The sequence below is a fragment of the Camellia sinensis genome, chromosome 14 (assembly GCF_055761805.1).
Source record: "Camellia sinensis isolate YWXY chromosome 14, ASM5576180v1, whole genome shotgun sequence".
NCBI classification, from domain to species: domain Eukaryota; kingdom Viridiplantae; phylum Streptophyta; class Magnoliopsida; order Ericales; family Theaceae; genus Camellia; species Camellia sinensis.
The window spans coordinates 78,472,546-78,498,713 of NC_138974.1; the positions used below are offsets into that span (position 1 = coordinate 78,472,546).

The window sequence follows — 26,168 nt, forward strand, 5'->3', positions numbered from 1 at the left end:
GCAGATGCAATTAATTCGACCACAAACTCCTGGAATGTGGGGCTGTTGCAGAGTATGATTTCAAGCTCTGATGTCCGTAATGTGTGTGCCCTCCCTATCTCTTCTGGCAACATTGCAGATGCTATTGTCTGGCACCATGATCCTAAAGGCCTTTATCAAGTCAAATCTGGGTACCACGAAGAGAAAATGTTTCAACAAACTCAGCTTTCGGCCAGCCCGTCCACTTCTTTCCAAGTTCCGGATCAGGTCTGGAAAATGCTTTGGGGTCTTCCGGTCCCTCCGAAACTCAAACATTTTTGGTGGCGCTGCTGCCACAATTCTCTGGCCACGAAACAAAATTTATTCCGTCGTAAAAGCTCTCGGGAGGATGTGTGCCCGATTTGCCTTGCGGAGTCTGAATCTATCGAGCATTTAATTTGCGGGTGTGCTTGGACTAAAGCTGTCTGGTTTGGCAGTGATTTGAGCCTGACTTTCAAGGACGAGGTTACATCTATTTCTAGGTGGATGTGCAATCTATATTTTGCCTTCTCCCATACTAAAGAGCGGATGTACTTTTTCAGTAAACTTTTGTGGGTGGGTTGGCACATTTGGAAATCTAGGAATGCTCTGGTCTTTCATCGATTGCCAGTGGATCCGCAGTCTACCATTTACCAAGCTGCTAGGGATAATCTGGAATTTCTATCAGTTGGCCCTTGTCATAGCTTCGGGGGGAAGCCTCAATCATCCATTAGTGGAAGTTTCAAAAGAAGTTTGGACTGCTCCTTCGTCAGGTTGTTTTAAAGCGAATTGTGATGTGGCCATGGGAAAAGGCTCGACCACGGCTTCTATTGCGGTGTTGTTTCGAAATTGGAAAGGTGAGTTGGTAGATGGGGCTGTGCAAAGGATAGCCGTGCAATCCGTCTTGCAAGGGGAGGCTTTTGCGGTCCGTAAGGCATGCCTCATGGCCCGAGCTCTTAAACTCTCTTACGTAGAAATTGAGGGGGACAACAAATCAGTCATTTCACTATGTGTCTCTGAAGATGTTCCTCCCTGGACTTGTGCACCTATTATTGAGGATATCAGAATGTTAGCTCGCTGTTCTAGCCTGTCTTTCCATTGGTCTCCTCGGTCGGCAAATGGGGCAGCTCACTGGACTGCCAGAGCTTATTTATCTGGTGCTCTTCCAACCAACTGGGTGGTCAATCCTCCCGTGCCTTTAGTGCGAGCTTTGGGCTGAGTTATGTTTCTTTCCTTGCTTAGCTCTGTTTTGTTTCCCTTTGTTTCTGTGTTGAAAAAAAAAAAAAAAAAGGTACATCTTTCTCTGTGAATATATATATATATATATATATATATATATAGCAAGAGTTGCACCCTCACCTTTTAATAAATAATTTTCCCACTTCCCACTGTCTTATAATTTTTTTCTAGATTTTCCCCCTCATAATTAACAACTAGATGTTACTAAACTTAAAATTTATTACTAAGAACGAAACTCAATAAATACTTACAAATGAATTAAATAGAATGCATACTATATATTAAGCAAAAGGAGGTTTTTAACCCCCAAGGCTTGTGGAAGTTTTAATATGTCAATCTTAATTTTCTAATTTTTTATTTTTTTTTAAAAAAAATAACCTCAACATTTATTAACTTGGCCCAACCTACAAGACTTTTTGACTTCTCTCATAATTACTGCAGTATCTTTTCAAAAACAAATAATTTGCATATTAAAAAAAATTTAAAACAAATATAAATATCTATATCTATCTATTTATTTATATCTATCTCTAACCCACAAGTTTTGTGGGAGTTCCAATATTTGAACCTTAATTTCTTAATTTTTTTTTATTTTTTTTGAAAAAAAAAACTTAGCACTTGTTAACTTCTTCCAAGTCTTTTTAACTTCTCCAATACACACACACTTTTTAACTTTTCACATACTTATTGCAAACAGTGAGTCTCTTTTTTGTTTTCTCCTTCTTGACTTCTCACTTCTACACTTTCAACTTCAGTGGCCACGTATGCAAACAGTAAGTCTTCTTTTTGTTTTCTCCTTATTGACTTTTCTTTTTGTTTACTGTTTTAATATTGTAGTTAGATAGCGCATAAAAATATTTGTGATTGAAGTTAGTTAAAAAATCAAATTATAATTTTTTGATTATAATTAGTTGAATAATTCTTTTTTTTTTTAAAATGTGATTGTAGTTAGTTTAATAGTTCTTTTTATTTATTTATTTATTTTATTATGTGAAAAATGTGATGTGATTGTAGTTTAGTTCAATAATTCTTTTTTTTCATTTATTTATTTTATTATGTGAAAAATGTGATGTGATTGTAGTTTGTTCAATGACTCTTTTTTTTTAATATGATTGTTGTAATTAGTTAAATTATTTTTTTTAATGTTATTTAATCTTTTTATTTACTATTTTAATTTTATTTTTGACTTTTTAATATGATTGAAGTTAGATAAATATAAACCCTCACAAAGAGAAAAATGTAATTATAATTATTATAATTTTTTTATTATAATTAGTTGAATGATTCTTTTTTTTTTTTTAAAAGTGATTGTAGTTAGTTTAATAGTTATTTATTTATTTATTTATTTTATTATGTGAAAAATGTGATGTGATTGTAGTTTGTTCAATGACTCTTTTTTTAATATGATTGTTGTAATTAGTTCAATGATTTTTTTTTAATGTTATTTAATCTTTTTATTTACTATTTTAATTTTATTTTTAATATGATTGAAGTTAAATAAACATAAACACTCGCAAAGAAAAAAATGTGATTATAGTTAGTTCAATGGTTCTTTTTTTTTAACGTGATTGTAGTTAGTCAATGGTTCTTTTTTTCATTTATTCATTTTTGGGTAAATTACATTTGACACCCCCTGTGGTTTATATTTATTACAGTTCCTCCCCTCACATTTTGAAAATTACATCCCTTCTCTGAGATTTAAAGTTTCATTACATATTAGGTTTAAAGTTTTATAACAGTTCCCCCTCACTGTAATGATCATCATACATAAAATTAGATTAACAAGGGGTCAGTATAATTTCCCAAATGTGATGGAGGAAACTATAATAAACATAAACCTTAGGGGTGTTAGTGCAATTTACCCTTTATTTTTTTTATTATGGAAAAAATGTGATGTGATTGTAGTTTGTTCAATGGTTCTTTTTTTTAATGTGATGTGATCTTTTATTTACTGTTTTAATGGTTTTTCTTTTACAATTATTTATGAAAAAAATATGATTGTAGTTAGATAGCATAAAAATATTTTTGATTTGATTTGATTTGATTTTTAAATTACCAATTATTAATAATGATTAGATTGTATTTTGAAAAAAAAAAATTGTAATTGATTTTTTTAACTTACTGTGTTTTTTAAAAAATGTTACTAATTGTTTCAGCGACAGTTTAAAATTTTTATCTATATTATATATTAAGCAAAAGGGGGGTTTTTAACCCTCAAGGCTTGTTGGAGCTTCAATATCCCAATCTGAATTTTCTAAATTTTTTATTTAAAAAAAAACTCAGCATTTATTGATTTGGTTAAAATCCCCTTATCAGCATTTATTAGCTTTTTTCAATTCACATGTCTTTCTGCATGCCTGCATTTATTGATTTGGTCAAAATTTCCTGATCAGTATTTAAAATCCCCTCATACAAATAATTATAGATACAATCCGTATATAGTTATTGCAGTACCGTTTTCAACTTCTCCCATACACTATGGTTAGTGATAAGATTGTTAAATTATTTTTATAAAAAATCTTAAAAAACATAATTTATATATTAAAAAAATCTAAAACAAATATAAATATTTATAATTATCCCGCACATAGCACGGGTGATAAACTAGCTACTTATGGTTAGAATATATGTTTTGACATTTTTTTTATCACAAGGTAGATTAAAAGAGACATAAAGAACACAAATTTCAATACTTCAAAAAAAAATTGAGAAAATTGAAAAGAATATGAAGTATAAAAGAAGAATGGGTGAGGAATACAAAGAGAGGAAAATGAAAGGGTTGGAAAGTTGGTTGAAATACGTAAAATGTTAAAAAATAAAATAAAAAAATAAAGTAAGGGTATTTTAGTCACATTATCAAAAAAATTATGTTGCAAACTTTTCTCATTTTCTATAATAGTGGGATAATTAAATCTCACTTAATGCATTTTTAACAAGTACCCTAAGGTCACATTTGTTTGGAGAATTAAATTGGATGAGATTGTTAGTGAGAGAATAGTCAGTGAAAAGATTGAGTGAAAGTGTGTTTTTTTTATAATAGTGTAAGAAATGATTAGGGAAGGAATCGATAAATTATTTTTATATAAAATATATATATAAAAAAACGTATTTCTATATTAAAAAAAAAGGTCTAAAACAATTATAAAAATTTGTAGACATAATAGCAGTTGAAAAAAAAAAAATGGTTCTCTTTCAATCCCGTGGAACTCATTTCTCAATCCCAAGTTATCACCAGCTATGCTAGTTCCATTGCTCAGTGGGATTGTGAATCCTATTGGATTATTAGTTCGGTGATTAATTTCACAGCCAAACATGCTTTTAATGGGACCCACGTCAATCTTAATCTAGTCCTACTACTCATGCTGAGTGTTTCGATGGTGTGCCAAATTCTTGAGCCAAAGTCATTTTTGGTTATACCATCACAAAAAATCTCCTCCAATGATATGTCAAATCTTAAGTCAAATTTATCACATCAACAAAAACAATTATGATCACTAGATGTATTTGAAAAAATAGGTCCAATGATCACAAATTGATATAATAGTTAGAGCAACTCTAATGGCAAATGCTAATAGTATTGTCATTGCCAAATTATGACAATGAATAATAGAAAATAGATGAAAAATAACAATGGTTCTCCAATAGTTCAGCTGCCATTTTTATCATTTTAGCACAGAAACTGATATTTTCGAACATCTGGGTTGTTGTCTGAAAACACTAGTTTTTGTGTTTCTTCCACAAAAATAGCAGGCGGGAAGGAGGGATGGAAGGAGGGATGTTTTGCTGGGAGGAGGGAAGGAAGGAGGAAGGTATTTCTTGATGATTTGTGACAAATAGCATCTGCAAAGCTTGTGTCAAATTTGACACAAGTTTTGGCATTTTTCAAATATAGCAACTGTTATAAATTGCCATTGGAGCACACTACATTGATGGAGCTACCAAATTGTGACAATAACAGTTCCAATGGTGAGCCATTAGAGTTGCTTTTAGTGTTATCAAAATAGCATGAGAATCATTCAGTGGTGTAGTTAAAAAATGACTTTTGTATATTGTAGAGAGCTAAAAAAATGACTTTAACAAAGTTTTTTTTTTTAAACTTCCACCGTTAAAGTTGCTCCAAGATAAACCAGTAAAATCATAATAATGATAGGGTTAGATGTGATAATTTGCTAGCATAGTAGTGCGTCCCCAGTGACGGATCTAGAAATTTGACATAGGGACATTTTTTTTTTTTGGATAACCAGATGTCCGGATCAATTTATATGCACTTCAACTAATTCTGGAAGACCAATCTCATTGCTCCACTTGCAAGGGCCCATTTAAAGGCAAAACAAACAATCTATATGGACTTGGCCCCTAGGAATTTATTGGGACTAGTATTGAACCTGAGACCTAGTGGGAGCACACCTACAATTTCCAAGTTATGTCCACTAAAATATCAAAATTAGTTGTAAACATGAGAGGTACAACTCTTTCTGTGAAAAAAAAAAATACAACAAAGAGTTACACTCCCACCTGATATAGTAAATAATTTTCTCACTTCCCAATGTTTTGTAATTTTTTTTAAAAAACTTTTTTCCCTCATAATCAACAACAACTGAATGTTACAAAACTCAAACATTTATTACCAAGAACAAAACTCAGTAAATACGTACAAATGAATTAAATAGAATTACTTTAGGTCAGAATATATGTTTTGACATTTTTTTTTTTAATTACAAGATAGATTAAAAGAAACACAAAAAATACAAATTTCAATACTTGAAAAAAAATAGAGAAAATTGAAGAGAATATAAAGTATAAAAGGAGAATGGATGTGGAATATGTTTGAAATAGAGTCTATTGGTAAGAGTAAATAACATTTTCACATTTTCCTTTAAGGAAATTGATTTGCAAATATAAAATTCATATAAATTTTTTTTATCAAAATGATGTGTCAACGTCACTTGTGAAATTACAAAGACAATAATAAATATTTTGATTGAAAATGAATGAACTATAAGATACCAATTCATTTTGTATAGAATATTTTATACAAATATTTTATTTGTATATCATTACTCCTTTTTTAAAACATAATATAGGAATTCTTTTTCAAAATTAAAATTGTCAAGTACCTTAAAATAATTTAGAAAGAAGACTAGTATAATTTTGTAAACAATATATTAGTAATACTTTTAATATTCATGCTACTGATATAATTTTGTCAAAAAATTATTGATTAATTTAAGAATAACACGTGATCATATTTCTCACCAATCACAATTTATTATATCTTTTCATTTTTTTAATCACTTAATATAAACTCATAAATTTCGTTCATTGAGAGGCGGTGGTGTGCAAGATGAACCAATAACTTGTCAATTTTGTCCTTCCTTGGCTCCATGACAGGTGGGCCCTGAAATACAGTATGTGATCTTTGGGATATTCGACGAGCCTTCCTTCCTTTGGGATATACGATGAGTCTATATGCGGCGAAATGGAATCATGGATTCCTTGACTCTCAAACACACAACATAACTGTTGGGAATCTCCATTAGCTATTTTTAACCCTGTTAAAATGTCAACTGTTGAACCCACTCTATATATATATATAACCAACCAAACCAAACAAACAAACAAACAAACACACAACACACTCTCTCTATCTACAACACTTCTCGAGACACCTTCAAAAGTTACAACAATGGCCAACATTGAAGCACAACTCTCCACACCAAAATTTTCATTACCAGTAGATTCCGAAAACAAATCCAAATCACTCAAAATCTTCTCCTTCGCCAACCCACACATGAGAACCTTCCACCTCTCCTGGTTTTCATTCTTCACTTGTTTCGTCTCCACCTTCGCCGCCGCTCCTCTCGTCCCAATCATCCGCGACAACCTCAATCTCACCAAATCCGACATAGGAAACGCCGGGGTAGCCTCGGTTTCCGGAAGCATCTTTTCCAGGCTCGTCATGGGCCCAGTATGTGATCTACTGGGCCCACGGTACGGTTGTGCTTTTTTAATCATGTTGTCGGCCCCGACAGTGTTCTCGATGTCGTTCGTGTCGTCGGCATCGGGATACATTACTGTCCGATTCATGATTGGGTTTTGTTTGGCAACGTTCGTGTCGTGCCAGTATTGGATGAGTAGGATGTTTAATGGGGAGATTATTGGGCTTGTGAATGGGACGGCTGCTGGGTGGGGGAATATGGGTGGAGGAGCTACTCAGCTTATAATGCCGTTGCTGTATGAGTTGATTTTGCGGTGCGGGTCGAGTCCGTTTACCGCGTGGCGGATTGCTTTTTTTATACCCGGTTGGTTTCATGTCATTATGGGGATTTTGGTTTTGACTCTTGGTCAGGATTTGCCTGAAGGGAACCTTGGGGCTTTGCAGAAGAAGGGTGATGTTGCCAGAGATAAATTCTCTAAGGTCAGTTGTTCTCAAATTTCCTGTATTTATGTTTCAGAATACTTATACATAGTTCATATATTATATGTTAAGATTCTCGTATTTTAAAATTTTAATATAAAGATTGATTACTTTGAAGTTAAAAATCTAAACTTGACTGTGATGATAATAATTCGAATGGTTTATTTTATAGAACCTCCCTTGATGAGACCGATGATGGATTTGATAAAATGAATTATTTGAATTATTGAAACGGACCTCGAAATAGGCTCAAGAGTCCATACAACACTCTCTAGTTTAGATTATGAGATCCTAGTCCAAATAAATATGCTATAATTATCGGATCGATCTAGCCTTTTCATGAATAATATACACAAAGAACCGTAAAAAATGCACAATTTGAATTTTCGAAATAAGATCTATAATAGACCTCACGAGTTCGATATCATAGATAGGAGAAATAACACATCTTTACAAATATGAGAAATAACACATCTTTTAAAAAATATTTACATATTAGTGAAAATAATTATGATTTTTTTTTTTTTTTTTTTTTGGTGCGGTAGAAAAATTAAAGCAACAGCTAACTAGGAAATCTCCAGTCAGAGCATCTAGAGCATCTTTACCACTAATTTGAATTTTTTGTTAAAAAGATACCTTGAATCTAATAAATATTAATAAGTATGATTCTATCTTTCTTTTTTTGGCGTGTGTATAATTTTAAAAATTGAAGTCTTCAAATGTCAACTCTGCTTAGCTGCCACTGTCTCCTTGTTGGTCAGGTGTTATGGTATGCTATCACAAACTACAGGACATGGATCTTTGTCCTCCTCTACGGCTATTCCATGGGTGTCGAGTTATCCACAGACAATGTCATCGCAGAGTACTTTTACGACAGGTTCAATCTCAAGCTCCACACTGCCGGCACCATCGCAGCCACCTTCGGCATGGCCAACCTCATCGCCCGCCCCTTCGGCGGCTTCGCTTCCGACTACTCCGCCAGATTCTTCGGCATGAGAGGCCGCCTATGGACCCTCTGGATCCTCCAAACACTCGGCGGACTCTTCTGCTTCCTCCTCGGCCACGCCAACTCCCTCCCCATCGCCATCTCCATGATGATCCTCTTCTCCGCCGGCGCTCAGGCCGCCTGCGGAGCCACCTTCGGCATCATCCCCTTCATTTCTCGCCGATCTCTCGGAGTCATTTCTGGCATGGTCGGAGCCGGTGGGAATTTTGGGTCTGGTTTGACACAGTTGATATTTTTCACAAGCTCCAAGTACTCAACTCAAATGGGTTTATCTTATATGGGTGTTATGATTATGTGTTGTACTTTGCCGGTGATGTTTGTGAATTTTCCGCAGTGGGGTGGGATGTTTGTTGGGGCCGCGAAAGAGGGTGTGAAAGGGAGTGAAGAGTACTATTATGGGTCGGAGTGGAGCGAGCAGGAGAAGGAGAAGGGGATGCATCAGGGAAGTTTGAAGTTTGCGGAGAACAGCCGGTCGGAGAGGGGGAGGAGGGTTGCTTCTGTGGCATCGCCGCTGGATTCGAGTCCAAACCATCTTTAAGAAGATCAGCTTCGCATACATCAATGGTGGAAATGGAAGCGAAAATAATGGGAAAAATAGGCCATGTGTTGTTGCTTTGTTTGTGTTTTGTGATTTAAATTTGCATACGAAATAATTACAAATCGGACACTAACTCACTCATTTTATAAAAGATTGAGACTTAATTAGGTGACGGATTTGTATCCGATTTTGTAATCAAGTTAATGTATTTCTATATTTGTATATGTTACTTAAACTATAATATTAAGATAGTTCTCAATAATTAAAAATTGACTTGTTTTTAATTGTGCATAACTTTAATGAATGTATGTATTATATTTATTTTAAATAGAATACGAATACTAATTAAGATGCTACATTCCACATATATATCTTAATAAAACTTTGGTCTTATATGTATATAAGTTTTTTTAACACTCTTTATTTGCAAGTATGTAAGTTTTATTTAAATAATTCGTATTATTATTTGAGATAGATTTGTTAATGAGCACGGTTGGAGCGCGGGAGGAGAGCCACCTGTGTGACTTGTTAATCTGAGTTGTTGCGTTTCATTTTCGGTAGCAGGTCATTATTCTATCAATTTAATTATTTGGTCAGTAAGTATTCTTCCATAATGTAAGTCTTACAATATTGTTGAGTTTGCGATAAATCAGAAGTTGATACATAAGAATATTTTTAATTCTTCATCAAATTTAAATTTTATATAAAAAAAATAAAAAATATTAAAATATGAATTCATCTTAAATTGAAGGTGGTGAGAAAAATGTAATCAACATATTAACAAAAATTGTGTAAAATAAAGTTGTGTGAGCAGTTTTATATGAAATGATGACATGAACTAATGCATTGTTAAAGTCTAGTGTTTGACATGGTTGGAAACTGCCATTATTAGTAAACTACAGCATCCAATGTCCAAAGTGATAAGTGATGGTAACTCCAATATGCAATTTAAAAATAAAGAAAATAATGTGTCACATAATTCATTTCATTATTTATTTCATATTGTGTATAATTATTTATGTGTATTGTATACATACAATATCACATCATATTTGATAAACAATAGAATTCACCATGGCACTTGAAAATTTATATAGGAGATAAAGGGCTTGTTTGGTTTGAATTTGGGAGATGAATTGAGAAAAAAATTTCCCTAAATTTGTTTGGTTTGAGATTTTTCTCAAATAATTTTCAAAATCACTTCTCTCTCTTACACATCAATCAATCACTTTTTCTCTCTCCTCTCTCCTCAATCACTTTTTCTCTCACACATATCTACTCGATTCTTCCAAAATATCAAATCATCCCAAACTCCCACAAAAATTTTTTTTCTCAAAATATACAACCAAACAAACCAAAAAAAATTCTAAAACAACTCTCTCAAATTTTTTTCAAAAACTACTCTCCCAAAAACAAACCAAACAAGCCCGAAATATTTTGATAAATTATTTTAATAACATATATAGGAGTCCTCTTACAAGCTGCACGATTTTTTTAAAATATTTTTTTAAGCTAAATGGTTTCAAAAGTGCAATTACCTTTGACTCCTGCTACATATCTATACACTTTTTTTTACACCACTTTCTCGGGAAATTAACCCATTCCTATTATTTGGAGGTAGTGTAAAAGATGGGTGTATAATTTTATTCATTACATTTTTTTTTTCCCAAATGCAAGTAACTTCTAGGGGTGAACAAATCTTGAGTTGTGCGAGATTCGGACCAGCCTTACATTATATAGTAAAAAAATATGTGTGATATTAAATTCGGTCCAATCAAATATTGTACTAAATTTAGTCATCACATATCCCGTCTTAAAAAAACTTTACTTAACCTAATAGACTATAAATTATTAATTATTAATTTTTGTTTATTATTAATATAGTTCTCAATTATTAGAAGTTGACTTGTCTTTAGTTGTGCACAACTTTAATGAATGTATAGATTATATTTATTTTTAAATTGAATATGAATACTTAAGATGCTACATTCGACCTATCTTAATTCTTTGGTCATAAATGTATATAAATTTTTTGAGCACTCTTTATTCGTAAGTCAGTTTGGGTGAGTTTTATAACCGAGTTAAAAAAAAAGAAGAAGAAGAAAATAGAGTTTTATTTAAGTAGTTTGTATAATTATTTGAATCTATGTTATGATCTCGCATCAATTGTCGTTGAAGTGCAGGAGCAGCGCCCAACTGTGTGACTTGTTAATCTAAGCCGTTGCTTTTCATTTTAGATGACGGTGATCTTATTAATTTAAGTATTTCGTCCAGTTAGTTTTGACTATCATCTAAGTCATACAATATGATTGATTTTGTGATAAATTGAAAATTTTGAAATTAAAATTTTGACATATTAAAATTTTCAATTTTTTATTGAATTTAAATTTGATAAAAAAAAATTAGTAAAAATAAGATCTAATACATTCATTAAACTTATATCAAATCAAGTTTTAATTAAGAAAATAAATAAATAAAGATAAATTAAGTCTTTCATCAAATTTATAACTTCTTTTTTACTTAAATTTGATGAAATTATTAAAAGATCTTGGAGATAATTTTTCGGAGAAATAACTATCCAGAGGTAGTTTGAAATTTTTTTTTACATGAGTGATAAAGTTTATAAATTTTAATAATTAAAATATTAAACTTTATCATGGAATTGTAATTATTTTAGACAATACCAACTGATCTGTTATTTTCCTTAATTTGTCAAAGAAGGTTTTTGGGATATGTTAGAGCATCTCCAACCATTGTTGCTATAATGTTATTGCTATTGCTGTAATTTGGTAATGAATAGTGTTATTTTGCCAAATTATAGCAATGATACTCCAATAGTCATTTGCTATTTTGGCAAATCTTAACCAACTTTCCCTTCAAGTTTGTAGGTGTTGTTTGGATATAGATTTTTTTTGTGATTTTATTTTTGTTTAGTTTTGTCTTTTGTGACCTTTTTCTAACTGTTTGTAAAAACAATTATATATTTATATTATTCCCGACTTGACAAATACAAAAAATGAAAAAAAAATTGAAAAATTGGGAAAAAAAAATATATTTAATGTCTTTTTATTATAAAAAATATATTGAAAATTTGGGGAAAAAATTATGTTATTATAAAATTATCTTATTATAATAAAAATTGGAAAAAATATATTTTATTTAAAAATTGAGAGTTGATTAGTACTGAATAAGATCTCAGCCGTTGATTCAATAACAATCCAACGGTTGAAATCAATCCTCTGGAATGATCTGCTTAAATTTGAAGACAAATCCCAATTTGCTCTCTCTCTCTCTCTCTCTCTCTCTCTCTCTCTCTCTGCGTCTCTATCCTCTCATGTCTCTATCTTCTCATCTCTCTCTTCAACACTCTCATTGTCTGTCTTAGCCGTTGCCTCTACCCCCTGTCTCCACAAGAACCCCCTATTTTTCAATGAAGATCAGAGAGATCAGAGAAACAAATCATAGTCCGGAGAGCAGATCACGGTCCAGTCCGAAGAGCATCTCCCAACACACCACTGTCTCCCAACTCTTTGTGCTTCTGTTTGTATTTTTCAGATCGGAGAGCAGATCACCATTGCACGCCACCCCTACTCCATCGCTGACACTTCCCCTCTCTCTTTCTCTCTCTCTCTCTCTCTTCCTTTCTCTGTGTGTGTGTAATCAGCGACTCAACATCACGATTCTCACCGAAGGATTTGAATTCGCACTCCAGATCAAATTTATTGCTCTCTGGAGTGGCACAACAACCAATGATCGTCATTGAATTCACCGGAGGAACCGAGGAAGTTTTTTTTGGCCAAGCTACACGTACAGAGCAGCAGATGGAGGTAGGCTTTTGAATTTTTTTTTTTTTTCTTTGTTTGTTTTGGGAGTGAATTCTATTGCAACTAATTGTTAATTATGTTTTTTTGTTAGATTCTGCTGAAATTCCTGACAAAAAATGACATTCCTGAAATTCTTGTTTGTGAGTAATTGGTGAATTTGGTGATTTTTTGCTGAAATTCTGCTGAAATTTGTGTCTGACCAAGGCACAAATTGGCGAATTTGGTATTTTTTTTTTAGACACACTTTGAATAATTGGTGAATTATGCCTTAAACAAAATGGTGAATTTTGTTTTTGAAAAAAAAAAAAAAAACTTCACACATTCTGGAAAAGTCCCAACTAATAGAGAATGAGGGAAGGAAGAAAGCAGTTGGTTTTGGGGTGACTTGGCATATTTGGCACATGATTTGGCAGCTGCCAAAAATGGCAACTGCTATAACATGCCATTGGAGAAGCTATTTTTGTCCAAGCTGCTATACTATGACTTTGGCAGCTATTTTAGCAAACCATTGGAGATGCTCTTAGGTATTTTAAAAAAATGATGAAAATTTTGATTATCAAGTTATATCAAATCAAATTTTTTAGGGACATTTATACACAAATCCTAATTTATGAACTTAAGTCTTAACTACGATTTTTTGGACCTTTAAGTTCCATTAAATTTTTGATAGTCGGAATTGCCCTTCAAATAATGATTGTGTCATCGTTTATGATTAGCTATAAGCGAACATGACACTACAAGAAAAATCACCTTTGGCCAAAGGTCCATTTTTAGTCTCCAACAGTCGCCTTTTTACCTTCCCCGACTAAATTTTTTAGTCGCCAGTTTTGTCGCGAATAAACGGTCGCAGAAGGTTTTGGCGACTAAAAAGGTTTTAGTCGGCAAAAAGACAAGTCTTTAGTGACCAAAGTTTTGGTCGCCAATACTCAATTCCACTGTTTAAAATTATACATTTGGCGACTAATCTTTTAGTCGCCAATAGTTGATGGAACGCCGACCAAATTGTTTAGTCGCCAAAACAAATACTTTTGGCGACCAATAGTTTAGTCGCCAAAGGTTGTTCGGTGGAAAAAAAAGAAAAGCTAACTTTTTTGAGATTTGAACCACCAACCTTCTACCTTCTAAACCTTTAACAACACACTCCTTCCACTATACCACTACAACATCACATGAATATATATGCAATATATATTATTTATATACTATATTGACCTATATTAATATAAAACTATATATATAAATATAATTATTTTTATGCAATATAATTTATATAAAAAATAAATAATTTACTAAAAAAAAATTGAAGCCACTTTTGGTGACTAAATAATATTTAGTCGCCAATAATGTAATTTTGGGCTACTAAAATATTTTTTAGTCGCTAAATAAATAAGTTCCGGCTGAAAGTAGCATTTTTGGCGACTAAACCTGTTTTTAGTAGCCAAAAACATCCCCTTTTGGCTACTAAATTGAACTTTAGTCGCCAATTGCCTGTTTTTAGCTACTAAATTTTTTTTAGTAGCCAAAAAGCTTCACTTTTAGCGACCAAATTGTTTTTAGTCGCCAAAACACGTAGAATCGGCGACCAAACTGTTTTTAAGTCGCCAAAACCTATACTTTTGGCTACTAAATTATTTTAGTCACCAAAAACTGTCACTTTTGGCTACTAAAAAACCTTTCGTCGCTAAAACCCATACATTTGGCGACTAAATCTATTTTTAGTCGCCAATAACTATGCATTTGGCTACTAAACTCTTTTAGTCACCAAAAGCCTTCACTTTTGGCTACTAATTCCATTTTAGTCGCCAATTGTGCTACTTTCAGTGACGAAAATTTGGTTTTTAGTCGCCAATATTGCTTTTCCTTGTAGTGTGATGATTTGACATTTATTTTGATTTTCAAAACTTTAAAATATCAACTTTCAAATTGCAAAAACTAAAAAAAAATAATGTGCAAAAAATTGAAAAAATTGAATTATTTTTTTTGTGTAAAACTGAAAATTTTATGTCTATAAAGGAGCATGATGATGGAACAATGATATGTAAAATTGGAAAAAATAAAAAATAAAAAATAAAAACTTTAAAAATAAAAATAAAAAACTGATAATGTTCTCGATTTTATTGGATAGTTGAATCAAACCAATAAGTTGAAGGACAAAAACATTTAATCTCATGCTCTGTTTTTTTTTATCAGTTAGTGAAACTATTATCTGGAACGCATCCAGTTTGCGCGGCTGATTTGGCCCTGGAACGCATCCAGTTTGCCCAGCTGATTTGGACATGGTTCCGGCAATAGAGACAAGTGTTGACTCGCAAGTGGAAGAAGGGCAAAGAGCGACCGAACTAGAGGAGCCGGGTGACTTCTTGGAAGACGGACTCAACCAAGACAAGGAAAGAGACCAGAATGAACTGATCAGATACTTGGAATTAAGAAGCTCCCAGAACCCCTCTGATTCCTAGAAGCTGTTTATTGGCGAGATGTGGAAGCTTTTCGTCGATGGGCATCCAACAGACGTGGGGCGGGGCTGGGTATCATACTGACTTCACCGGATGGGCTGATTATCGAGCAGGCAATTACGCTCGACTTCCTAACATCTAACAACGAAGCAGAGTATGAAGCACTCCTTGCCGGACTAAGAAGCGCATTGAGAATGAAGGCGTCAGCCCTTATGGTATTCAGCAATTCCAAACTGGTGGTCAATCAGGTCTCAGGGGAGTATGAGGCAAGGGACGAAAGAATGGCCAAGTATTAGGCGCTGGTACGTGTAGAGATCAAGAAATTCGCCGCAATAAGGATGAAACAAATCAACCGCGAAAAAAACAACGCGGCTGATGAATTAGCCGGACTTGCTTCTACTCAGACAGCTTTTCCTAACCCTTTGATGATAGAATTTTTACCTCGGCTAAGCATTGAGGAACCAGAAGTGACTGAGGTACTCTGCACCGACTTGGGCCCTTCCTGGATGGGCCCCATCATCGCCTTCCTGAAAGATAGAGTTCTACCAGAAGAGAAGAAGGTGGCCAACAAGATCCAGGCCAAGTCAGAGCGGTTTTGGCTCTCCCTGTCCGGAGCCTTGTATAAGAAGTCTTTTACCGGGCCGTATCTGAAGTGTGTCCACCCCGCCAAGGTGGAAGCCTTCCTTTATGAGATCCATGAAGGCATCTGCGGCAGCCATACTGGGGGCAGGTCTTTGGCTTACCGAGCAATTTTCCAAGGTTATTGGTGGCCGTGCATGCAGGCAGACGCGCAGAAATACGTTCGCCGATGTGAAAAGTGTCTGAAGTTTGCTCACCAGATCCACCAGCCAGCGAGAGAATTGTCCCCCTTACAAGTCCTTGGCCGTTCGCACTCTGGGGATTGGATATAGAGGGGCCACTCCCAGTAGCCCGGGCAATCGCAAATTCTTCATCGCCGCCACTGACTACTTCACAAAGTGGGTTGAGGCCAAGCCATTGGCGACCATAAAGGAAAATGATATGAAAAAGTTTGTCTGGAAAAATGTTATCACTCGCTTCGGTATACCCAAGGCCCTCATCTCGGATAACGGCACTCAATTCGATGGGAAACTCTTTCGCGGATTTTGTGAAAAGTTGAAGATCGAGTTCTACAATTCAACGTCAGCCTATCCTCAGTCAAATGGTCAAGCAGAGGCCTCAAACAAGACCATCCTGGACGGGCTGAAGAAGCGGCTTAAGAAGGCCAAGGGGAAGTGGGCCAAAGAACTCTCTAATGTACTCTGGCCGTACCGTACTACGCCAAGGAGTTCGACCGGGGAAACACCGTTCGCTTTAGCCTATGGCATGGAGGCCATCATCCCGCTGGAAATTGGCATGCCAACCATCCGGTCTGAGAGTTTCCATCCAGATCTGAACAACGAAGCTGTCACATTGGAGCTAGACCTTGCCGAGGAAATGAGGGAGCGGGCACTGATCCATATAGCGGCTTATCAGCAAGAACTCTCCAAGAAATACAACAAGGCGGTGCACCCCAGGTTATTCAAGATCGGGGACTGGGTCTTAAGAAAGGTGCTGGGCAACACGGTGGTCCCTGGCGAAGGAAAGCTCGGTGCAAATTGGGAAGGACCGTACAAGGTGACTGGCCTCGCTGGCAAAGAGGCGTATCATCTGGAAGATTTAGATAGCAAAGCTGTCCCCAGACCATGGAATGCAGCCAACCTTAAGATTTTTTACTTCTAAAATATAATTGCTTTTATTACTTAGCTTTCTAGACCTTTAGCTTTTTGGCATTGGATGTAAGAGATACCCCTGCTTTTTGTAATGAAAATTGGCCCTCTTGTTGTTTTGTATTACATTTTTATGTACAATGACACCGCAAGGATACTAGGCCACTATGGATGCCAGGGGCAAAGAGACCGACCTGAATGATACCAGACTGATTTTCTCTCGCCGGTGCAGGAACGGACCGCATAAACAGTTGGTGTATTGTCCAACGAAATGATAAGCGTATTGTCCAATTCACATAAGGGCCGAGCTGATTTTTGCTCGCTCAATTGGGATGTTGGCATCATGACCAACTTAAATGAAATATTGGTGCTTTGCCCAATGTAAAGGTCGGGCTGATTTTGCTCGGCCAAAACGAAATGTTGGTGTTTTGTCCAACTGATAAGGGCCGAGCTGATTTCGCTCGCCACATTGAAATATTGGTGTTTTGCCCAATTTACAGGTTAAGCTAATTTTGCTCGACCGAAATCAAACGTTGGTGATTTGTCCAACTCCCCTCAGCACTGAGCTAATTCTTACCCACCCAAATACAAGACTTGAAGTGATGTCAAAGCCAGAGCGGCAGAGGTGATTCCTGCACTGCCGGAATAAATTGGTTGGGCGTTTTCAAAACCATAAAGGCCAAGCTGATTTATGCTCGCCCTGCTCTGAATGTTCGCGCTTAGCCCAATTTAGGGCCGAGCTGATTTTGCTCGGCCGAATGTAAATGTCTAGGTTCATCTGAAAACTAAAAGAGTCGAGCTGCTAGTATGTTTCGTGAACATTTAAGTCGAAGCAATTCTGATTTTAGCTCGGCGTATTGCGCAGCAAAGTCGACCTACCAGTTGTGATTCATTAAAGTTTGAATGAAGAAATTTTGCACGTGTCAACCGCACAGAAATAGAAGATAAACGAGCAAAAGTTCAAATTTCATTGATCAAGGAAATCGCATTACAAAATGTGGGGCCTAGCTCAGTTACATTCGAAAAAGAAAGAAAAGAAACAAAAACAAAACAAAGAAAATACACATCAATCTAGCTTGAGGTCAACCGTCTGCTCGGCACCCTCAACCATTTGCTCGGGCAACCCATCCACGGCCTCGTCGTCAGCACCTTCCACCGTGACAACCTCCCGATCAGCCACTTGACCTTCGACATCTTGAGATGCTTCGGGAGAAGTTTGCTCGGTTTGTTGTGCGGCGGCGGCTTCTTCCTCGGCCGCTTTCTTTGCCTTTTCAATGAGCCGGTTTTGAGCGGCATTAGCATACGCCTGCATGTAGATCAGGATATAGGCTGTAGGGGGGATTTAGGAACATATCAGCGTCTTGACCAAGGCTAACTTTTTCCACGGCAGCTTTCCAACCGCACTGGAAAAAGATGTCCTTGGTAGCTTGAACTTGCCGCTCATGGGTCTTCTCGCCCTGCGCGTATCCCCGGTCCTCGGCGTCATCAACCGCCTTATCTTTCTCTTCCTTATGGTCATCGCGCAGTTTGCGCAGCTCGGCGAGGTACCGAGCCTTCATCGTCTTCACGGCCCGTTGTTTGTTCGCTTCAGCCTGGTCCAACTTTTGGCTTAGCGTATCTCGCTCGGCCTCAACCGCCTCCTGCGCGGGCTTGAGCTTTGCTATCTCGGTCGTTTGCGCCTTGTTCTCAGCAATGGCGTCGCGCAAACTCTGCCACACGGCGATCATGCGATCATGGGCGAGATAGTTCTTTTGGGTGGCCTGCAAACAAGTGAAAGATTGTTAGCATTAAAGAAATCGAGCAAAAACCGGGCGATAACTTGAAAAAAAAGAGGGAGACTGACAGCTTACCAGCACTATGGATTTCGCCGCTGAGCGGAAGACCTTCAGGTCGGACAGCTTGTCATGTTTTTTCATGTCGACGGGCAGGATCAACCCCTTGGTCATGTTAAAACCGAGTGAGTAGTCCTTGTCCGCGTAGACAGAGTCTACTGCAGAAACAGCACGGCCCTTGTACTTGAATTCTGGCGACTAGACCGGGGGGGCACTTGGGCTCTTGGATGGCCCGCTGATTTGTTGTTCGGTCTGGTCCCCGAGATCGGTCGAAGCTTTCTCGGTGGAGTCCTCATCCACCAGATGTTGTCCGGCCAGATCTTTCCTCGGGCGCTTCTTCGACCAACCAGCTGGTTGTTCGTTGGCAAGAGCCAGCACAACCCCTTCTTTTTGACCGGCTGGAGTGGAGGAAGTCCACCCAGAAGCTCCTGGTGGCTGGGAGTTGCTCGGTTCACCGGTGATCATTGATTTGATAGCCCAGATTTTTGCCATTTCCTGCTCGGCGGTGGTAGGAACAAGTTTGATCGGCGAAAGATTTGGGTCAGGTTTCGGGGAAGGAGCACGAAGAAATTTGGAGACCCGGCTTCTGTGCGGCGCCTTGTAGTTGTAGGTCGGTTCAAAGCCGAGCAGCTTCGGTGATTCTCTTTCTTCTTCTAGATGACGTATTAAGACTCTAATGGCTTCTTGGTTAGCCCGGTTGTAGTCTTCTGCTAAGTGCTTGTAATCTGCAAAAAGAAAGAGTGTTAGACCGGCATAGAGAGAAACTAATGCAGAAAGAAGATAGTGCGGTTAGCCATGCTACTCACCGGCATTGCCAAAATCTTTTCTAATATACCAGCCCGGTATGGGTGCCTCTGTGTCCTCGTAATGACCGGACACCCAGAAGAAGTCATCATCATTGATCTCCTTGTCTGGGTTGCCCTCGATGAGTTTTGCTCGGCCCTTCTTTACCTTTACGTACCAGCAAAACCCACCTTTATTCTTGCTGAGGCTGTATTGGTGAAATATCTCGGCGAGGCCGAGATTGAGACCGAGCCTCCTATTCAGCTCGGCCACGCCATTTATTATTTTGTACGTGTTGTTGGAAACTTGGGTCAGACAAAGCCTTGTCTGCCTAAAAAACTCGCAGATCAAGGGTTGGACCGGGAAGCGAAGCCCTCCCTCCACTATGGATACGACCGTAAAAGGGCACCGGTCTAGGTCGCCCCATGGGGTATCTCCCTTCTTGGCCAGCTATAAAATGACATTGTCTGGAATGTTGTACTCCCTACGAAACTCGGCTAGCGCACTGGACGAGCTCACCATGAATCGGTATTTCCCCATCTATCTCGGTTTTACTTATTTGGTGGTTTAATTTGTATCTCAGCGGAAAATTCTGGTGTATTTGGTCGGACTTTGAGCTCCACCAGTGGTAATGCTGAAGGGGCCTGGTTGGTCTTAGTTTATTCTGTATTGTTAAAAAAATAAGTCCAAGGGTTAGCGCGGCATAAATTGCACAGCTTCTACGTGGAGTCCCTAGCTCGATCGAGGGTCCTTGGGCCATTTGACTGGCCGACCCCCTATCTCGGCTCGACTATTTGGCCAATTTGGCCTTCCTAGTTTGGTTCTGACTCCCTTTATCCAGCACGGTCGCGGCCTCAACGAGAAGCCACAAACTAATTTTTGCTCAGCTGAAGTTTTATTTATGGATCTAACTTACCTATTTAGCTCGGTCCTACCCAGATTCAAGTTGTTCATCCTAAATTCAAAGTTTGTACGTTTTACTTGAGGAAACAAGAGGCATGAGAGCCCCATCTGCTTTTTCGATTCCAGTTCTAGTTCTTCCTAGGGTGTGCAACTATTGCCCTTAAAAAAAAAAATGCATGAAGAATACGAAGAACACAGGCTTGGAAATGTGAAGAACACGAAGAACAAGGGTGAAGGAGCTTACCAACGACGGATGCCAAAAGGGGATCAGCCAATCACGAGCTCGATTGCAGCTGTTAAGGGACCAAAACGGATGTAGAGGAGGCAAAGGGGCAATAACGGCAGCAATGGCAGAAGTTAGGAGGTCTTGAGAGCTAGGGTTTTGGGGATCGTGGTTGGAGATGAACAGTGGAGGATGTCTGACCCCTCGTTTGTGTATAAAAGTAGTGGGAAAGCCAATGGGCAGTAGTCGTTTGAATTTCACGCGTGAAAAGACAGCTATAGGGCTGCACGTCACCAATGGTGTGGGGCCACGTGGCACCGCCAGGGCGGCTCTGTCAGTACGGCAGTACAACCCTTGACAAGACTACTGAAGCAATGACCGACCAAATCGGATAGCTCGGTAACAGCTTTGAGGCCAATCACGCTCGTCTTGGTACTGGCGTAACTCGGGGACCATTAGCTCGGTCATGGTGGTAACCCCAATCACGATTAGCTCGGATGGGATTAAGGGGCAATTGAGAGGGGAGATTTGCACCGGACAGTACGGCCGAACTACGGTAACGCGGGTGTGGAAAACCTCACGGTGCCGAGCTATCTTCTCAATTGGCGCAGCCCTCCGGCCTGTCGTACACGGCCGAGATAGGTTGGCCGACCAAGCATGGTCTAAGGCCTGGCCGAGCTATGACTGCTAGACGTTCGGCGGTAGGCGTACGTTAGCACGGCACAACCGAGCAAATGACGGTCCGGAATGAGTCTAGGCCGAGAAGAGGACCAGCACGCTCCACCTTCAATTAACCCGGAGAGTTTGGACCAGGATGGTGGTCGGCGTGCGCCCGACCGGATAACTCAGAAGCTCGGTCGTGTTCTTTGTGGTTGTGATTTTCTCCAAGGAATAAGCAGATTTTGGTATGCCGGTCAGGTGTGCCACTTGGGCCAATGGCGTGAGGGAGAGGAAATCTACTCCAAGCACGCGTCAATACCGTTTGGCAGTTTTGCACGTACTACATGGAGGATTTGGCCTTTACACGCGTAAGGTGGTGGGAGGCGAGCATTGCCACCTGTCTAGGGAAAGACAGTAGAGGTAGTGCGCGAACAATCCTGAGGCTGCATGGCCAGCCTAGAAAAAAGAAGGGAAGATGAACGTTAGAGGTAAGCAATTAATGCAACTTTGAACGACTCTCTCTTTCTAATAGTATTCTTCTTCCTCAAGTGATCTGACTTGATCGTCGGAGGGTCTATCCGGCAACCCACAGCCGGGCAACTCACCGTTTCTTTGTTGCCAGGTTAGACGCCGTCACGTGAAGCTTGAGTCCAAGGAGTACGGAAAGCACTGAATATTTCGCCCCCGTACAGTTATGATCTCGCATCAATTGTCGTTGAAGTGTAGGAGCAGCGCCCAACTGTGTGACTTGTTAATCTAAGCCGTTGCTTTTCATTTTAGGTGACGGTGATCTTATTAATTTAAGTATTTCGTCCAATTAGTTTTGACTATCATTTAAGTCATACAATATGATTGATTTTCTGATAAATTGAAAATTTTGAAATTAAAATTTTGACATATTAAAATTTTCAATTTTTTATTGAATTTAAATTTGATAAAAAAAATTAGTAAAAATAAGATCTAATACATTCATTAAACTTATATCAAATCAAGTTTTAATTAAGAAAACAAATAAATAAAGATAAATTAAGTCTTTCATCAAATTTCTAACTTCTTTTTTACTTAAATTTGATGAAATTATTAAAAGATCTTGGAGATAATTTTTCGAAGAAATAACTATCCAGAGGTAGTTTGAAATTTTTTTTTTAAATGAGTGATAAAGTTTATAAATTTTAATAATTAAAATATTAAACTTTATCATGGAATTGTAATTATTTTAGACAATACCAACTGATCTGTTATTTTCCTTAATTTGTCAAAGGAGGTTTTGGGGATATGTTAGAGCATCTCCAACCATTGTTGCTATAATGTTATTGCTATTGTTATAATTTGGTAATGAATAGTGTTATTTTGCCAAATTATAGCAATGGTACTCCAATAGTCATTTGCTATTTTGGCAAATCTCAACCAACTTTCCCTTCAAGTTTATAGGTGTTGTTTGGATATAGATTTTTTTGTGATTTTATTTTTGTTTAGTTTTGTCTTTTGTGACCTTTTTCTAACTGTTTGTAAAAAAAATTATATATTTATATTATTCCTGACTTGACAAATACAAAAAATGAAAAAAAAAATTGAAAATTTGGGAAAAAAAAATATATTTAATGTCTTTTTATTATAAAAAATATATTGAAAAATTGGGGAAAAAATTATGTTATTATAATAAAAATTGGAAAAAATATATTTTATTTAAAAATTGGGAGTTGATTAGTACTAAATAAGATCTCAGCCGTTGATTAAATAACAATCCAACGGTTGAAATCAATCCTCTGGAATGATCTGCTTAAATTTGAAGAAAAATCCCAATTTGCTCTCTCTCTCTCTGCGTCTCTATCCTCTCATCTCTCTCTTCAACACTCTCATTGTTTGTCTTAGCCGTTGCCTCTACCCCCTGTCTCCACAAGAACCCCCTATTTTTCAATGAAGATTAGAGAGATCAGAGAAAGAAATCACAGTCTGGAGAGCAGATCACGGTCCAGTCCGAAGAGCATCTCCTAACTCACCACTGTCTCCCAACTCTTTGTGCTTCTGTTTGTATTTTTCAGATCGGAGAGCAGATCACCATTGCACGCCACCCCTACTCCACCGCCGACACTTCCCCTCTCTCTCTCTCTCTCCCTTTCTCTGTGTGTGTGTGTAATCAGCGACTCAACATCACGATTCTCACTGAAGGATTCGAATTCGCACTCCAGATCAAATTTATTGCTCTCTGGAGAGGCACAACAACCAGTGATCGCCATTGAATTCACCGGAGGAACCGAGGAAGTTTTTTTTGGCCAAGCTACACATACAAAGCAGCAGATGGAGGTAGGCTTTTGAAATTTTTTTTTTCTTTGTTTGTTTTGGGAGTGAATTCGATTGCAACTAATTGTTAATTATGTTTTTTTGTTAGATTCTGCTGAAATTCCTGACAAAAAATGACATTCCTGAAATTCCTGTTTGTGAGTAATTGGTGAATTTGGTGATTTTATGCTGAAATTCTGCTGAAATTTGTGTCTGACCAAGGCACAAATTGGCAAATTTGGTATTTTTTTTTTTTTAGACACACTTTGAATAATTGGTGAATTTTGTTTTTGAAAAAAAAAAAACTTCACACATTCTGGAAAAGTCCCAACTAATAGGGAATGAGGGAAGGAAGAAAGCAGTTGGTTTTGGGGTGACTTGGCATATTTGGCAGCTGCATTTGGCACATGATTTGGCAGCTGCCAAAAATGGCAGCTGCTATAACATGCCATTGGAGAAGCCATTTTTGTCCAAGCTACTATACTATGACTTTGGCAGCTATTTTAGCAATCCATTGGAGATGCTCTTAGGTATTTTAAAAAAATGATGAAAATTTTGATTATCAAGTTATATCAAATCAAATTTTTTAGGGACATTTATACACAAATACTAATTTATGAACTTATACTCCATTAAGTCTTAACTACGATTTTTTGGACCTTTAAGTCCCATTAAATTTTTGATAGTCGGAATTGCCCTTCAAATAATGATTGTTCATCGTTTACGATTATCTATAAGCGAACATGATGATTTGACATTTATTTTGATTTTCAAAACTTTAAAATATCAACTTTCAAATTGCAAAAACTAAAAAAAAACTATGTGCAAAAAATTGAAAAAATTGAATTATTTTTTTTGTGTAAACCTGAAAATTTTATGTCTATAAAGGAGCATGATGATGGAACAATGACATGTAGAACTGGAAAAAATTAAAAATAAAAAATAAAAACTTAAAAAATAAAAATAAAAAAACTGATAATGTTCTCGATTTTATTGGATAGTTGAATCTAACCAATAAGTAGAAGGACAAAAACATTTAATCTCATGCTCTGTTTTTTTTTTATCAGTCAGTGAAACAATTATCTAGAACATTGCTATGACAAATTGATAATATTCTTAGTTTTAAAAATTAGAAAAAATTGATAATATTCTCAGTTTTACTAAATAGGACTCACTGACACTACAAGAATTTTCACTTTTGGCGACTAAATTTTTAGTCGCCAAAAGTAATTTTTTAGTCGCCGATAGGCTTTAGCGACTAAATTTTTTGGTCGCAAAATTAGTAGCCAAAGAGTAGTTGGGAAAGCTAATTGGCGACTAAACTTATTCCAGTCCCCAAATGTATTCATTTACCTACTAAATATTTAGTCGCCAAAAGGTTGGAAAATTAATTAAATAATACATTTTCGCTGACCAATTATTTTGTCGCCAAAAGCCTCTGATTTAGTCGCTGAAAAATTTTTAGCTACTAAATTTTTTAGTCGCCTAAAGTAAATACTAGTGTTTTGACTACTAAAATTTTAGTCGCCTAAAGTCAAATTTTTTTGGCTACTACAATTTTAGTTGGCAAATAGTATTTGTTTTGGCTACTAAAAATTTAGTTGCCTAAACTTCCACATTTTTGGCTACTAAAAATTTAGTCGCCTAAACTCCCACATTTTTTGTTACTAAATTTTTAGTCGGCAAAAGTATTTTTATTCTTCAGCTTTTGTTTTTAGCTACGAAATATTTTAGTCGTCAAATGTTTGATTTTCTTTTGGCTACAAAAATTTTAGTAGTTAAATGTTTGATTTTCTTTTGGCTACAAAACATTTAGTCGCCAAATGTTTGATTTACTTTTGTCTACAAAACTTTTAGTAGCCAAATGTTTGTTTGTTTGTTTTTTTTTTTTTTTTTTTTTTGCTACAAAACGTTTAGTCGGCAAAAACATGATATTATGTTTTATTGCAAATATTTTAATGTGTCCATAACCTGTCTATATTCCATGCAATCTGTAATACGTATATAAATAAAATGATACATAAATTATCAATCATTCCACAATCTGCATCCGTTTACAAAAAATAAATTACTTTAACTGTCCAAGTACATACAAACCAACTATTGTCCAAACTAAAATAATAATTCCATACAAAATATAGAATCATACAAAAAATAAAGCCCTCTATATACAAAAATTACATTTACTACCATGTCAAATGACCATTTGGCATGGTACAAATTACCATCGTAATCTGTACCACGACAAAAGGTGATGTATGCACCAAGACAAAAGTACATCTATG

The 26,168-nt window shown here is 36.5% G+C and overlaps 4 protein-coding genes across 4 annotated transcripts; all 4 read left to right on the plus strand.

Moving 5' to 3' along the window:
* Positions 1-6,795: 6,795 nt before the first annotated feature.
* On the plus strand, positions 6,796-9,467 carry LOC114276793 (high affinity nitrate transporter 2.4). The gene is made up of 2 exons (XM_028218625.2): positions 6,796-7,654; positions 8,416-9,467. Exons 1-2 carry the CDS (start codon positions 6,797-6,799, stop codon positions 9,196-9,198), a joined length of 1,641 nt encoding a protein of 546 aa, XP_028074426.2. The 5' UTR covers position 6,796; the 3' UTR covers positions 9,199-9,467.
* A 5,831-nt stretch (positions 9,468-15,298) lies between these two features.
* On the plus strand, positions 15,299-15,771 carry LOC145807103 (uncharacterized). Its single transcript, XM_082905033.1, has 2 exons — positions 15,299-15,374; positions 15,479-15,771. The coding sequence occupies exons 1-2, from the start codon at positions 15,299-15,301 to the stop codon at positions 15,769-15,771; spliced, it is 369 nt and encodes a 122-aa protein (XP_082761159.1).
* Positions 15,772-15,813: 42 nt separating this feature from the next.
* On the plus strand, positions 15,814-16,386 carry LOC145807104 (uncharacterized). The gene has a single exon (XM_082905034.1). The coding sequence runs from the start codon at positions 15,814-15,816 to the stop codon at positions 16,384-16,386; it is 573 nt and encodes a 190-aa protein (XP_082761160.1).
* A 433-nt stretch (positions 16,387-16,819) lies between these two features.
* On the plus strand, positions 16,820-17,215 carry LOC145807105 (uncharacterized). Its single transcript, XM_082905035.1, has one exon. The coding sequence runs from the start codon at positions 16,820-16,822 to the stop codon at positions 17,213-17,215; it is 396 nt and encodes a 131-aa protein (XP_082761161.1).
* The last annotated feature ends 8,953 nt before the right edge of the window (positions 17,216-26,168 follow it).